General features: G+C 45.0%; 1 protein-coding gene across 1 annotated transcript in view; it reads right to left on the minus strand.

Moving 5' to 3' along the window:
- KDM5B (lysine demethylase 5B) overlaps positions 1-13,281 on the minus strand; it is a 71,979-nt gene extending 58,698 nt beyond the window's left edge. The window contains exon 1 of the mRNA XM_082613540.1: positions 12,951-13,281. Within this exon, the coding sequence (XP_082469666.1) occupies positions 12,951-13,139 (189 nt within the window). The 5' untranslated portion in view covers positions 13,140-13,281. The remainder of the gene's footprint in view (positions 1-12,950) is intronic.
- Between the last annotated feature and the right edge of the window lie 2,047 nt (positions 13,282-15,328).

A 15,328-nucleotide genomic window follows, 5' to 3' on the forward strand; every position in this document is an offset into this window, starting at 1 on the left:
CTATAATGGAAGTATCCTTTTAAATTCACAGAGGGGGCTTCCCTAGTTGCACAGTGGTTAAAAATCCACCTGCCAGTGCAGGGGACACAGGTTCCAGCCCTGGGCCAGGAAGATCCCACATGCCATGGAGCAACTAAACCAGTGTGCCACAACTACTGAGCCTGCGCTCTAGAGCCTGCGAGCCACAACTACTGAAAGCCGCGTGCCTAGAGCCCATGCTCCACAACAAGAGAAGCCACCGCAACGAGAAGCCCGCACACCGCAACGAAGAGTAGCCCCCGCTCGCCACAACTAGAGAAAGCCTGCGTGCAGCAACGAAGACCCAACGCAGCCAAAAATAAATAAATAAATAAATAAATAAATTTTAGTGATTTGTCAAAAAAAAAAAAAAAAGATTTGTTGGGGAAGGGGGAAGGGGTTTAGGAACGAGGCTGAACTCTTCCCCCTCCACCTTCACTCAGCAACACCCACACCTACCTGGGCGCCAAGGGCAGGGAAAGTTAAACATCCCGCACCCTCACTTTAAGGCCGCATCAGGTCTGTAAACACTTGCTGCTCTACACCTTTAGTACTTGACAAACCGGTGGTCACCCCTGGAGATTCAAAATCAAAGTCGGGAAAGGGACAGTACTGACAATGAACATCAGCCTGAGCCTCAGAGAAGATACTAAATCTTTGTTTTGTTTGATGTTCCACCTCAAGACACATTTGCAACTGCACTAAACAAACAAACAAAGAAGAAACAAATAGTAAGCCATACATTTCACTAAAAGCAAATATTTAACAGCTCTTCAGCCCTGCTGCAATTAAGATGTATTAACTCTACGTCTAGCAATAAAAGTCGAAATAATTTTGGAACACATATGATCCCTAATAGCCATATCTGAAGTAAAAGACTGAAGCCTGAGCCTGTACTGGAATTGCTAGGAAGCTGCTGTTTATCCCACTGCCGATCATCTAATATTTACACAAGGACAACCTGATAGTCTATTCAGTATACTCTAATTCTGACCATGCTTCAAGGCTAGATCTCCTGTATGAAAGATAAAAGGGTGTACTATTACACAGGCAAGCCCAATTTAGGATGGTAGATAAATCAATCTCATGTCCAAAAAACTCTTAGAATAAATTTATAATGTATCTCAGTGTTACTGTTTTAGAGAGAGCACTATCTTATTTCTTTCACATTTATTGCCACATTTAATAATTAATTTGGGGAATCCCCTGGAGGTCCAGTGGTTAGGACTCAGGCTTTCACTGCCAGGGCCCAGGTTCGATCCCTGGTGGGGGAACTAGGATCCTGCAAGCCATGCGGCACGGCCAAAAATAATAATAATCAATTTGATTTAAAAGATGACCCTCTTTAACCTAAAATATAAGGAAGTTCCAGCCTGATAAAACTGGTCCTCATTTGAATGGCTGCCTGGTATCAACGGGACACACTATAAAAACTCTTCTATTACCTACTTTCCCAGATTTTAAATAGAGGATTTTACAGCTGTGTCTACAGCTGAGACTTAAGAAAATCGTCACCGAGAAGTCATGTAAGTCTGAGATACAGGCTCAACACACCAGCTATTTTCTCCCCTTGGCTTCCCAGCACAGTTCCTGCGGCCTCCAACTAGAGTCTCTTTAGTCCTTAAATGTTGGTGTTTCTGCGAGTTCTCATGACCCTCACTCTCATTCTACACTCCCATTTCCTCCCTAAACCTGCCTTAACCTAATGCCTTCCCAGATAACCCCAGGCTGCCCCCTCTCCCCATACTCCACCCACCTCCACACCCCCCCAACCCTCATATCTTCAACCATTCTATATACAATTTCCATTACTTGCACACATCCTACTATATAATTACTGGTCTTTCTCACCAGCAGACTATGAGTTCCTTTAAGTCAAAGCTGTAAACTGCAGAACCTTAACACAATTCCTGGCACTTACTGACATATCAATAAATGTACTGAATTGAACCCATAACCAACCCCAAGGACCCAATCCATTTCTTCATTCACCAGAACTGACCGAAAGGATTCCTTAGTTTCTTGTAGTGGAGCTGAGAATTTCTATTAATTCAAAGTCAACAGGTAAGAAACTTCCCTATATTAACAGCTGCCTAAACCTCATCAGGGAATCACCTAAACCAGTAGTTCTCAAACCTAGCTGACCTTTCCAATGGCCAGAGGAGCTTCTTCCATATTCTTCCAATTGACGCTAAGTGGTCACTGAAATTGATGAGCCGGGAGTTTCCACACAAATGAGCCAACCAACCAAAAGTATATGGAATGGCCAAGCTCATACACATTGATAAGTTAAAAAATAAGGGCACACGGTTTACTTAAAATTTTATAATTACATTTTACAGGCAACTATAACAGACAAAACAAAATGGTACTGTACTTTGGTATCACATAAGGGCAGCTTTCTAGTACTGATTTTCCTTCAGTGCGTTAGGATAACCACAAAGAAGCAAAGGAAGATCACACTCTCCTTCCCAAAAAGCCCAGCTAATTTCTGGGATCTATGAAAGGAGCCACTGGCCACCACATATTAGAAAGAAGAACACTGAACTTGGAAGTAAAAAGCCAGTTTGGAATTCCCTAATTTGTCCTTTAAAAGCTGTGTCACCTTAGACAAGTCATTTAACATCTCTCAGCACAGCTTCCTTATCTATAAAATTGTCCTTGGAATTCACTGGCAGTGCAGTGGTTAGGACTCGGCGCTTTCAATGCCATGGGCCCGGGTTCAGTTCACTCCCTGGTCAGCAAACTAAGATCCTGCAAGCCGCACAGCACAGGTGGAAAAAAAAAATCCTACCTTAGCAGCAAGAACTCAGTTAACAAAAGGGAAAAGGGAACCCTCCTACACTGTTGGTGGGAATGTAAATTGGTACAGCCACTTGGAGAACAGTATGGAGGTTCCTTAAAAACTAAAAACAGAGTTACCATAGGATCCAGCAACCCCACTCCTGGGCCTGTATCTGGAGAAAACCACACTTTGAAAAGCTACATGCACCCCAATGTTCATAACAACAGCCAAGACATGGAAGCAACCTAAGTGTCCACCAACAGATGAATGGATAAACATGTGGTACATACATACAATGGATTATTATGCAGCCATAAAAAAGAACGAAATGATGTCATTTGCAGCAACATGGATGGACCCAGAAATTATACTGAGTGAAGTAAATCAAAGACAAATATATGTCATCACTTATATGTGGAATCTAAAAGATAACAGCAATGAATCTATGTATAACACAGAAACAGACTCACAGACGTAGAAAAAAAACTTAGGGGTACCAAGGGGGAAAGGGAGGGTCGGGGAGGGATAAATTAGGAGTATGGTATCAACAGATACAAACTACTATACATAGAATAGATAAGCAACAAGGATTTACTGCGTAACACAGGGAGCAATATTCAATAGCTTGTAATAACCTATAATGGAAAATTATCTGAAAAAGTATATATATAACTGAACTACTTTGCTGTACGCCTGAAACTAACACAATATTGTAAATCAACTACACTTCAATTTAAAAAAAAAGAATAAAAAGGTTCATAATTTTCCATCTGCCGTCTCATGTAATCCCAATTTCATGTGGATATAGGCAATATAAGTAATGGTTAAGAGTACTGTGTGGGCTCGTATCAGGCTCCTCCACTTAGTAGTCACATGACCTTGAGCATGTTTACTTACCTCTTTATGCCTCATCATGTAAAGCAGGGCCAGAATTATCCTCATTTTAAAAGGCAGGTTAGGGCTTCCCTGGTGGCGCAGTGGTTAAGAATCCGCCTGCCAATTCAGTGGGCACAGGTTCGAGCCCTGGTCTGGGAAGATACCACATGCCACAGAGCAACTAAGCCTGTGTGCCACAACTACTGAGCCTGCATTCTAGAGACTGTGAGCCACAACTACTGAGCCCACATGCCACAGCTACTGAAGCCCACGTGCCTAGAGCCCGTGCTCTAGACAAGAGAAGCCACCAAAATGAGAAGTCTGCACACGTAAGTGAAGAGTAGCCCCGCTCGCCGCAACCAGAGAAAGCCCGCGCACAGCACAAGGCAGCCAAAAATAAATAAATAAATTTATTAAAACAAACAAAAAAAGGCAGGTTAACGGAATAAAACCTTGAAAATCCAACCTCAAGGCTGGAAGCTCAAGGATAACATGAAGATAATGGAACACACACCAGAAGCCAAATGTGTGGATTCCTGCTCCACGATTTTTCCATGAAATCCCTATTCTCTGCAAGTTTTCATGTCCTAGCTAGCTAATACCAACTGCCAAAAATAAATTACCTTGGATCCTAAATCAAATTTTAAACCCTGTTCCCCTCAAAAAAAATCTGATGAGCAATTATCTATTAACATAAGTCAAGGATGTATTTTACACTTGGAAGACAGGAAAAGCCACAAGGTTAGCAGTGGGGAAAAAAAGTACTTATAGAAAGGAACCCAGAAGAATGGGCTGCCATTAAGTACAATCTTTAAAAACCCCAAACTCACACCCTACACAAATCCCCAAAGCCAGCCTTCCGCTGGAAAATCTGGTGGCTGTTCTCAATTTGTCCAAAATATTGGATAAGAGCCTCTCTGGGAGAGGAAAAAGCTTGGAATATCTGGAATTTTACAAAATGGAGGTTATAGTCCCAAAATTCTTTCTAGACCTTGCTCATCTCCATGGCCTCACCCCCTGTCCCACAAATAAAAAGACACCAGAGTACAAATCCTAAGAGATCCTCACTCTCCCCATCCAAGTTAAAGCCTGGCAAGGGTGACATGTTCCCATCTGGTTTAAATATCACCAAATGATGAGTTGGTACAACCGCACAGAAAATTGGGAGGATCCTGCCTTAAAGACCTTGAAATTATGTGGTTTTGACAGGATTTGTCCTTTGTCCCTGGAGTTAGCAGTGGAGTAGACAGCCATGTTCAGGTATCTGTATGCCTCACAGGAACGCATGCTTAACAAAAGCTTCAACCAACGGCTGAAAACACATTCAGGTTTAAACTTAGTTCTCTAACACGACAATTTTTTTTTCCATCATATATTAATATTGTGTGCTCTAGAGCTTCAAATAAATGGAACGGTACAATGTGTGCTCTTTTCTGCAAGATGTCCATCACTTAATGTAATGTTTTTGAGATTCATTCATGTTGTTGAATGTATCAGTAGTTTGTTCCTTTTTATTGCTAAGTAGCACTCCATTGTTTGAATATAACATTTTATCCTAACCTATCTATCATTATGAAATGTCCCTCTTTATCCCTAGCAGTACAATTTGTCTTTTTTTTTTTTCTTTTTCTTTTTGGCTGTGTTGGCTCACAGGCCCAGCCACTCCGTGGCATGTGGGATCTTCCCGGACCAGGGCACGAACCTGCTTCCCCTGCATCGGCAGGCGGACTCTCAACCACTGCGCCACCAGGGAAGCCCTCTAACACTACAATTTGATCAAGCTCTGAAGTGGCAAGAATTAATGTAGGAATGCACAAAAATCTGCCTAGGGCCACACAAGGAACATACCTGGGAAGAGAAGCTCAGCCTAGCTATGTGCTCGCAACTAAACAAACACTTTCAACATTTTAAAGATTTTAAAACTTTGTATGTACACCACTAGACAGTGTTTTAACACATGTAGAAAACCGTATTGAGTGAATTGCTTGATTCAAGACAAAAACAAAAAAGCCACAATAGTAGAAATACAATATATACGGGTCCACCTAAGAAGCAATGTTATGAGATCCCATAACATATTTGAACAAAAAAACACGGTGAATCCAAATTTGTATGATCATATAGAAACTCTAATTAGCTTTATTTAAAAAAATTTAAAAGTCTGCCTACTTCTTAGAAAAAGAATAAAATATAATCGGGCTCTGTCCTGAAGACCAAAATAAACCTTTTCCCTGACACCTCTTCTACTTTTCTCCTCACTTTACAAGCAACTTATTAAAGACTCAATCTACTAACCCTTCAGGCAAGAATTGGGACTATTTAAATTATGTTAGACAAAATATAATGCTCTCCATCTGCAGGGCTTCCACAGCATCACAGCCCTCCCACACTAGGGGAAATTAAATAATTTTAAACACTTCTTAACACAAAGCTTACCAAACTCCTACCTGTATAACAGACATACACTGCAAATTTTCTGAAATAATTTATAACAGCTCTACCTGAAAAAATTTTTTTATTTCAACTAATTTAAAAAAACATCCAGGTACAGAAAAGCTTCATCTAAACCAACAGAAGAATTTACACTTTGTATATTCTAGTTTTGATGTTGGGCTTTTGACTTTTCAAGTTTCACTTTTAAAAATCCCTTCGCTGTAGGAGAAATGAGGGATATGTATTTGGCACTAACCCTCGTCTCTCTAAATCTGTCCCCAGACCCTTCTTAGCAGCGAGCAAGTAAAAGCTTTGGAATTTAAGCTCCCTGCAATCCATCAATTAATCTGGACAACAGCTCTAAGTCAGTGTCAGATCTCCTTAGAGCAGATAAGAAGGCATACATTGGAAAAAAATGACTTTGTCCAAGGTCGTGATGGTATTAGATTCAAGACTCTACCCACTCATTTAAAAAAATTTAGAAACACTCCTTCTTTTATGTAATAGAAAAAAATAAAAATCCACATACACTCCCCTTGATAAAGCTTATTTTTATCCCTGCAAAATATTTCTTAAAATTTACATCAGTTGTAAGATAACATTTCCAAGTGAAATGGAATCAACAAGCTTAAAAAAAAAAGCCGTTTATTATGTCACCTTCTGCCTAGTGATGTTTAACTTAGTTCCTGAAAAATGAAGTTATTTATTATTTTGGGGAGGAGAGTGCTTAGATGTTAAGGGGTTATTTACAGAAAATATTTTTCAATGGCCTGACTTTTAAATCACTTCTTTTGAACATTTGAGGTCACTTAAATGTTCGTCAGCAATTCTGCTGAAACAGGAACTGCATCATCGAGGCTGGAAGTGGAACCACCATCTTCACAGTAAAGTGAACCTAATGACATCCTGACCAGCCACACATTAGACCCTTTGACTCTCATTTCCTTCAAACTCCTTTTCCAGAAGGGACTTCGTTCTACTTCTTGGTCACTCCTGACTCCCAGCTCTATGCTGCTGAGATGACGTCAGATAGGAAAATGGACCAAGGGCAGGAAAGGGAACAGACGGGCACCACCTCCGACCACCACGCCTCTGCATCCAGGAGCTGGCCTGACAGCGGTCAGGTTCCCACACAGGCTCCAACAAACGTGTCACAAAGCAACAAAGGCCCTGTAAAGACTGAGAAATCCAGTTCCCATCCTGATTAGGCAAAGAGTGGCCATCTCTCACTAAAGGCTAGAAAGCTCATTCCTAATTGCTCAAATCTCACTCACCCTGAGTAAGACAAAAGCTAAGCCAAGTTGTTCTCTGCACCTGAGGTCACCAGTTTGCTCTCAATTCCAACACTGCTGCTCTGCTTTCCGCCCTCCTACACCCAGGAAAATACATAAAGGGACTATATTCTCTACACTTTTGTGTATGCTTGAATTATTTTCATAATTTAAAAAATGTCATTTATACCCTGGAAATGAAGGCTCTAGCAGAGCACAGTAACTGGTCCTAAGTCCAGAAAGAAAACTTAAATGATTAAAAGAAATAAAACAGAGGAACAGATGGGATGACTCTAGGCCATGTCCAAAGGCGTATGGCAATGATGCTTTAAGAGGAATGGTCTACAATTACAATTCTGAATGTTTAAAAAAAAAATTTAAAAAGACAAGAATACATCCAGTCAAATTCTTCCGTCTTACAGTTATGAAACAGAAATGTCCCACTGCCCTAGAGGCGGCTTCTCCCCATTAGTCTTCATAAACTTGGAAACTGAAAAAGCAAAGTCACCACTGAACTCATCTAATAGTTAATGACAGAAAAAGCATTTTTATAAGAATTTGTTTTAGGTGTACAAAGGTAATATCTCATTTTTCTCTTTAATCCCATGCTAGGACACAGCAGTTGATAAATACTTAAGAAATCCTTGTTAAGCTGCATACAATTCTCATGTCTTAGACAAGTTTCTCACAACTCAGATTTTAAAATCCAGTTATTAGTTTCTCAAACCTTAAGTAATCGAAAGTAAATGGGAGTGGCCCAGTGATATGGCACGGACCCACTCACCCCAAAGGGACTCACTGCTGTGCTTCTGATGATTCCTCTTCAAGGGACCCAAACTTAGAACTTTCTGAAAGTATAGTCAGTCCTTCAGTTCCGAACATTTATTCCACATTATTAAAAAAAATTTTTTTGAGACTGCAATGATCTTCTACACATAAAACAGGTATATTAGCATAATCTCCAAAGAATATCTAATTCTCTTAGAAAGGAAAAATCACACCACCAGCTCAATGCAAGGACTGTACAATGAGGAAAGCAAGGTCTTTCCAGGTTACTGGTTTTTAAACTCATCTAGGCCTTTGCCAAGAGATACACAAGTAGGCTTCGTGGAACCTAAATCCAGGAACCTAATTAATCAGCACTTTCATTTGGGGGCATGAGGTCTCCCTCTATCCTTTTCTACAACCAAACTTTAATGTAGCCCAATTAAAACAACGAGAGGTTACCAAAGCCTGCAAAAAGCTCCCATTTACAGCATATAAACCAGATTCCTTTTTGTTTTTTTTTTAAATTGAATAGTTCACAATGATATTTTTGCCTTTGTAAAAGAAAATTCTCTCACTGGCAGATTTCTGTCTGCCTATATTAAAGTATTGTGAGCATCCTGGACTTTGCTATTGTCTCTCAAACTAAACAAATAAGTAAATGAATTTACTACTGATCAATCAATGAGAAATAAAAAAAATTAAGGACCTTAGAGACAAAGAATGAAACCGAGGGTTGATCATTTTCTCTAATTTTTCTTATCAGTGTCTCTCAATAATGAACTCAACACCCCAGCTTTAAATCAGAACATTTATTAAGACTCTTCAAAGGCAATTCTCTAGTCATTCTGCTCTTTAAAAAAGGTTTAGACTGCATGTTTAAAAACAAATCCTACAACCACAGGAAAGGAAACTTTTCCAGTGGGGGTGGGGATGTAAACCTTAAGCTGTTTCATATATTTGCAATATCACTCACATTCCATTCTAAGAGTCTATTATTAACTTGTTGATTAGTTCACTAAGAATTACAGCTAGATGGATGCCTGTGAGTGTGACCAATCTACCACTGGCAAAGTCACATTTGGCTAATCACCCATTCAAAGACTACAACAAATGAAGTTTGTTTTTACGTTAAGGCAGACACAAACTAAAACTGTAGGACTTAATCCAGCCTCCTACCAAGTGAGAAAAAAAAGTTCTTCTTTCGAGAGGTACAGTTGTAAATTTCTCTTTAAAAACTAGTTACAGTTGGGTACAGGGTTTCTTTTGCGGGCGAGAAACATGTTCTAACACTGACTGTGATGATGGCTGTAACACTCCATGAAAATACTAAAAACTACTGAATTGCACACTTTAAACTGATGAATTGTATGGTAGATACATTATGTCTAAACAAAACTGTTATTTTTAAAAAGCAATGATAAGTTCTTCCTTTGCTCAAGGATATTTCTATTGATACGCTTTTCCCCCAAATATTAAAAGGTTTAAGGTGGCAAGGAAGCACAGCTAGAGAAAAATTTCATGACACCAAAGAAACTGGAAAAACAACAGAGAGGATTAGGCCACAGTCAAGCAAACCTAACATTAGGGAGAATGATGGGCTGGAATGAGAGTAAAAGAGCTCTGTATCACTCACACCTCCCCCCATACAAAGAGAAGTATCTTTAAGTTCCTTCATGCTCTAAGGGCGGAACCAACAGGCTCAATCAAAGACACTGACTGATTAAGACACTGACTGTATTAGAACATTTGAAAGTTTTACACTTTGGCTATGAAGCCTAAGGGATCAAACTAATGACCACAGGAAGTTAAAGTTGAAAAATGTGTCTATTGTGCCATCTGGGGTTTGACTTAAATCTCTAATGTCTGGACACCTCCAGAGAAGAAATTTGTGGAATCTGCCTATCTATGGCCAAATGTTACATGTTTGAGAGCAACGGAGTAAATTACTGAAGCCACCACATATATTCCTATCAAACTCGAGAGACTGAGAAAAGTATTTACTGAGCAGTCCACTATTTTCTGCCTAATAGTTACACCCCTAAAATTAATCATCTCCAAATACCACAAAATGACATGGAAAATATAATTTGTCCTTAAAAATAAATCTAAGTACCTCAAGAAGGAAATGAAAATTTGCATTTTAAAGGTAACAAACCAGAAGTCAAATTAATTGTAAATTGGGGAAAAAAAAAAAAAAAGTCCAGGAAACAAGCCTAGTTATCCTACATACTTGATGTAATTTGAAAATAGGCTTGTTTACTACCCTCTTTAAACTTATAACTCAGGATCTGAATAACATCTTCTTGATTTTATTACATTTTATCATATTTATCTTACTATATTTTCACAAACAAATTTCTGTGAACCTCAAGTTTTCAGTAGCAAAGCAGTTTAGGACCATCACTAAGAAGCAGCTATAAATTGAAGCTACATTAAGTACCATTAATTAAAGATGCAAAGATAAGGACAAAAGAAAATAGAAATGCTTTGTAATTCTTCCCCTTATCTCCGAGAAATAAAATACCAATAAACCCAATCCCCATTTTAATACAGTCACTTGTATTCCAAAAACTTAGTGGTCACAAATCATCTAGAAACATGGGCATTAATAGAGCTATCGCCATGGAAAATATTTCTTATCTCTTGGTTTGTTGTTGCTTTATTTCAACTATATGAAACCACTTGTTCACAGTTAGCTTTCTAAAAGAAAACGGTTTCTAAAACAAAGACTGTGTTTACATCTCCATCTCTTCAGATCCCTTTGTTCCAACAAGACCCTTCTTCAAGAGCTACAACTTCTGGAAAGGTTTCCCTTTTTGCGGTGATATCAACTAGAAATACTCCCAAACTCTTTCCAATTGGCACAGGAGTTTGTTTAACAAAGGAGGAAGCAAGCCTCCTCCACACAAAGGAGGTCTCCAAAACAGAGCCCTGGCTATGTCTGTGGATTATTTACTTGTGCCTCTTTAATACCCTTCCTCGGCTGTAGTAAGTACCACTCTCAATACAAAATGGTGGCCATCACGTCTGTCTGACATTCAGAATGGGGAAAGGCAGTCAGATCACACATTTTGCAGAGCTTACCATTAATATTCTGGCCAAGATGCTGAAATGAGTAGCCAAACCTAACCAGAGCAACACTATCCTTTTAGGAAAAGAGCCCGACAAAAGGAATAGGAAAAGAAAGTAGATAAAGGGTTTACCCCAGCCCTAGTGCACCACAATACCAACATGGAGGACAACTCACTCCCAGCAACCGACTGCGCACATCTGGGCTACTGAGAACTTACTCAAGTTGCCTAGTTTCAGAATAGACGCCCATGGATGCAAAAGCGGACTATTCATAGTCCCCGTCCCTAACGCTGACACAAAGCTCCGGTGCTACCTGTCCATGCCCTATTCTTCCACAACTAAAACCCTGGCCCCAATCACCGCACAACTTCTGCAGGCCTCTGCGCTCCAACCGACACGCACTTCCCTTAAGCAACCACAATCAACCTTGCCTACTTCTTGAGAGAAAGGCGTCTATTCTCAATCATCTCCCCCATCCTAACTGACCAGTTATTCCCGGAGACAGGTATTTCATCTCCATTTCAAACTAGTCCAAGATAAACTCCAATATAGAGTCCACGTTTCAATTCGGGAGGAGGGGGAACTTGGGATCAGACAGACTCAGTCGGGATCTCCCTCGACACAGCTCTCCAAGCTGAGCGGTTACGCACAGAACCCCTCAACTCCAACGTCATTACAAAGAGCAAGCCTAAGAAAGAAAGGGGCGGGAGGGGGGGCTTCCTCCGAGGGAGCGGGGGCGGAGCGGGGAGAAGCTTCTGAAACTGTCGGAAAAGCAGTTAAACCTCCGGCCAACGGTCCCGGCCCATCCAACTGCTCAGGCCGCCTCGGCCGGTCCGAAAGGTGGGCACAGCCCAGGGGTCCGGAGCTTGCGGCCGGGGGCTGGGGGAGGGGGAGGGAAAGTGACGGGAGGGGAGGGGGAGGGGAGGGAGGAGAAGGAGGGGGAGGGGAGGGGGAGGGAGGGGGAGGGGAGGGAAGGGGAGGGGGAGGGGAGGGAAGGGGAGGGGAGGGAAGGGGAGGGGGGGGAGGGAAGGGGAGGGGCAGGGGCCGGCAGGGCTTCTCCGTCGACGTTGCAGCCGTTGGTGACCGTTTCGGGAACACCCACCCTCACGCCCACCCGCGCAGGGGGCTGCACGAGGGCCTCCGCTCCGGCTCGGGACGCGGGGCGGCCTCCGCCTTCGGGGCTGACACCGCCCGCCGCGGGCAGCTCTCGGGGCGGGGGCCGGGGAGCCTCTGGGCGGCCGCCCCCCGAACCCCACGCTCACGCCCCCTCGGCACGTCCGCTCGGCCCGGCCCGCGGTGCCCCCGTCAGGCGCCGTCGCCCCGCCTAGTCCCCGGCCCGAGGGGCCCGCCAGGGGTCCGGGCCGGGGCGGGGGGTCCGGGGCCGGAGGGTGGGGCGCCAGGTGAAGCCGCCCGGGCCGCCGCCGCCTCCACACAAAGGACCAGGGGCTCCGCCGCCATATTGAAAACTTTCCTCCTCGCGACAACTCGCGGGGCGCGCACCCCGCACCCCCGGCGCCCCGCACCCGCCGCACCCGCGCTCGGGGGCTTCCGCGCCAGCCCGCCCTCCGCCCCGCGGGCTCCGGCGCACGGCCGCGACCCCGGTGCCGGCGGTGCTGCCGCCTCTCCGTCCGGATCCGAACCCCGGCCGCGCTCCGTCCGCTGTCGCCGCGCCCCGCGCAGAGGCCCAGCCGCCCGCCGGCCGGCCGCGAGCCCCGCTCGAGACTCACCGACGGCGGCCGCACCTTGCAGATCCCGGTCTGCTCGGCTATGGGCCGAATCTTGTGGATGAAGGCGAAAGGGTCGGCGAACTCCTCCCAGCTGGGCTCGAAGACCGGGCACTCGGGCGGCGGCAGGAACTCGCCCAGCGGGCCGGGGCCGCCGAGGGCCGGCGCGGGGCGCGGGCCAGGGGCCTCCATCCTCGCGGCGCCGCGGACGCGGCTGAGCGACGGTTGTCGGCCTCCTCCGGCTTCTTGGCCTTCCTCCTAATCCTTCTTCTTCTCCTCCTCCTCTTCCTTCTTCTCTTCCTCCTCCTCCTCCTCAGCCTCGGATCCGGCTCCTCAGACTCCGGCTCCTCAGACTCCGACTCAGACTCCGACTCGACTCGACTCCGACTCCGACTCCGACTCCGACACCGACCGACAACGCCGCGCCGCGCCAGCCACGCCGTGCGCCTCCGCCGCGCGCCTCCGCCGCCACGGCGAGGAAAAGGAGTCCCACCCCACCCCCACCCAGCCCGTGCTGAGCGCCCGCCCCCGGGCCGGGCGGGGCGGCCCCCGGGGGACGGAGCTCGTCCTCACGGCCCAGCCCAGCCGGGACCCACTGACCACTGACTACGTGCCAGAGCCCCTTCCCTCCCTCGGGAAGTTACGGGTCTGGGGGAGAAGCCGGGCCCACGGGTGGACGCTCCGTCCCGTCCCGCCCCGTGGGAAGCGCCGTGGTGGAAGTGCAAGGACACCTGGTCAGACCCCGAGGGGTGCAGGGTTTCGGGGACGGAGGAGGCTTTTCCAGGTAGAGGGAAGAGCTTGAACGTGACAACAGCCTGTAGGTGAGAAAACAACAGTTAGGAGGATAATAAGCTAACACTCTGATTACTTCATCTCCTAGGCCCTGTGCCACGTGCTTTCACGATTAATCTTTAATATACACAGCAACCCTACGAGACAGATACTCGTTTCCATTTTACAAATAAGGACAGCGAGGCATACATAGGTTGATCAAGAAATTTGCCCAAATTCCTAGGCTAACAAGTGGTGGAGACTCCACTTATTGGAAGGTAGGGTGTTGCAGGCAAGTGTGGTCCCCGAGCAATACACGGCGAAGCTGGATGTGAGAAGAGCGGGAGCCTTGAAATAGTCCAGATGAGGAATGATGGGGCCTAAATTAAGGCAGTGGTGCTATTCATTAGGAGGGAGGGATGCAAATGGAGGGCATAAAAGTGGCAAATTGGGGAGGCGCGATTCAGGGGTGTGGGTCCGTGCCTGAGTGGGTGCGGCCGCTGGCATCGCTGGGGAACAAGAAGTCAGTCTGGGGAGGGAGCTCGTGGGTCCACTTCTGGCCCTGTTGAGTCTGAGGTGTCCGGTACAGTTAGAGATACCCAACAGGCTCAGCGTATAAATCAGCAGTGGAGATGTAGATCTGGGAGTGGTTAGCCTGAATGAGAGCCCTTCTTCATCTGATGCTTACTGTGCATAGGCATCCTTGTATATGCCTTGCGTGTAGTGGTATATTCGCTCCTTGAAGCTTCACTCCCATCCCGCTTGGGAGGTACTGCTATTACCCCCATTTTGCAGAGCAGATCCTGAAGGCACAGAGAGGTTCAGTCACTTCAAGAGGTAAGAACAATTTTGACACGTGGTGGGGGGGGGTCAGGTAATGTCCTGCCCCAGAAAAGGGGAGAGAGCTCAGAAAGTAGGACTTCAACGTTAAAAAAGATCTCTTTTATCCAGAAAGCAGCCAAACCCACGGAAGGACTGTTTGCCAGGGCCTCCTTTGTAGGTAGGTGTCAACAGAGTCCTAGCCCTGCTTTTAGATTCACCTGGAGTAAAGAAGTCTCATCCTTGAGGATTCTTCAGCTAAAAGGCCGGCGAGGGGAGAAAGCTACTCTTCAGTAAACTCTTAAGTAAACCGAAAGGTCCTTGGAGAAGGCAGGCCTTATCTGTCTAGGGCTTTGGGACCTAGCTAAGCCACGACAATGGAGACCGAGGCCAAGGGCAGCTGGCATCCTAGTAGAGAAAAAGTCATCGGTGTAAGAAGGATATGAGACAGCAAGTTAGAATCTAGGTGCGGGAGATAGGAGTCGGCTGCAAAAAATTCTAACAACTTTGCTGAATCTTTCAAATTGTTTCACAGTAAAATGTTGGGGAGAAAAAATCCTCGTTGTTGCTCTTTGCCGTGTGCGGTCTGTGCTTTAGAGGGTCTCGCTAGACTTGATTTCCTGTCATGTGCTCTTTCCTAGGAGCGACGTCAAGACTATTTTCACACTTAGCATTGGCATCCGCCAAGCCAGGTAGGCGTAACTTTGAGGAAAACTCTAGACACGTACGGATTACAACCGAGATGCAGGACAGCGAACCCACGGAAAACTCTCCAGTCCCCCGCTGCCCCC

This window comes from Mesoplodon mirus (assembly GCF_964341445.2).
Source record: "Mesoplodon mirus genome assembly, chromosome: 3".
In the NCBI taxonomy this organism is placed as follows: domain Eukaryota; kingdom Metazoa; phylum Chordata; class Mammalia; order Artiodactyla; family Ziphiidae; genus Mesoplodon; species Mesoplodon mirus.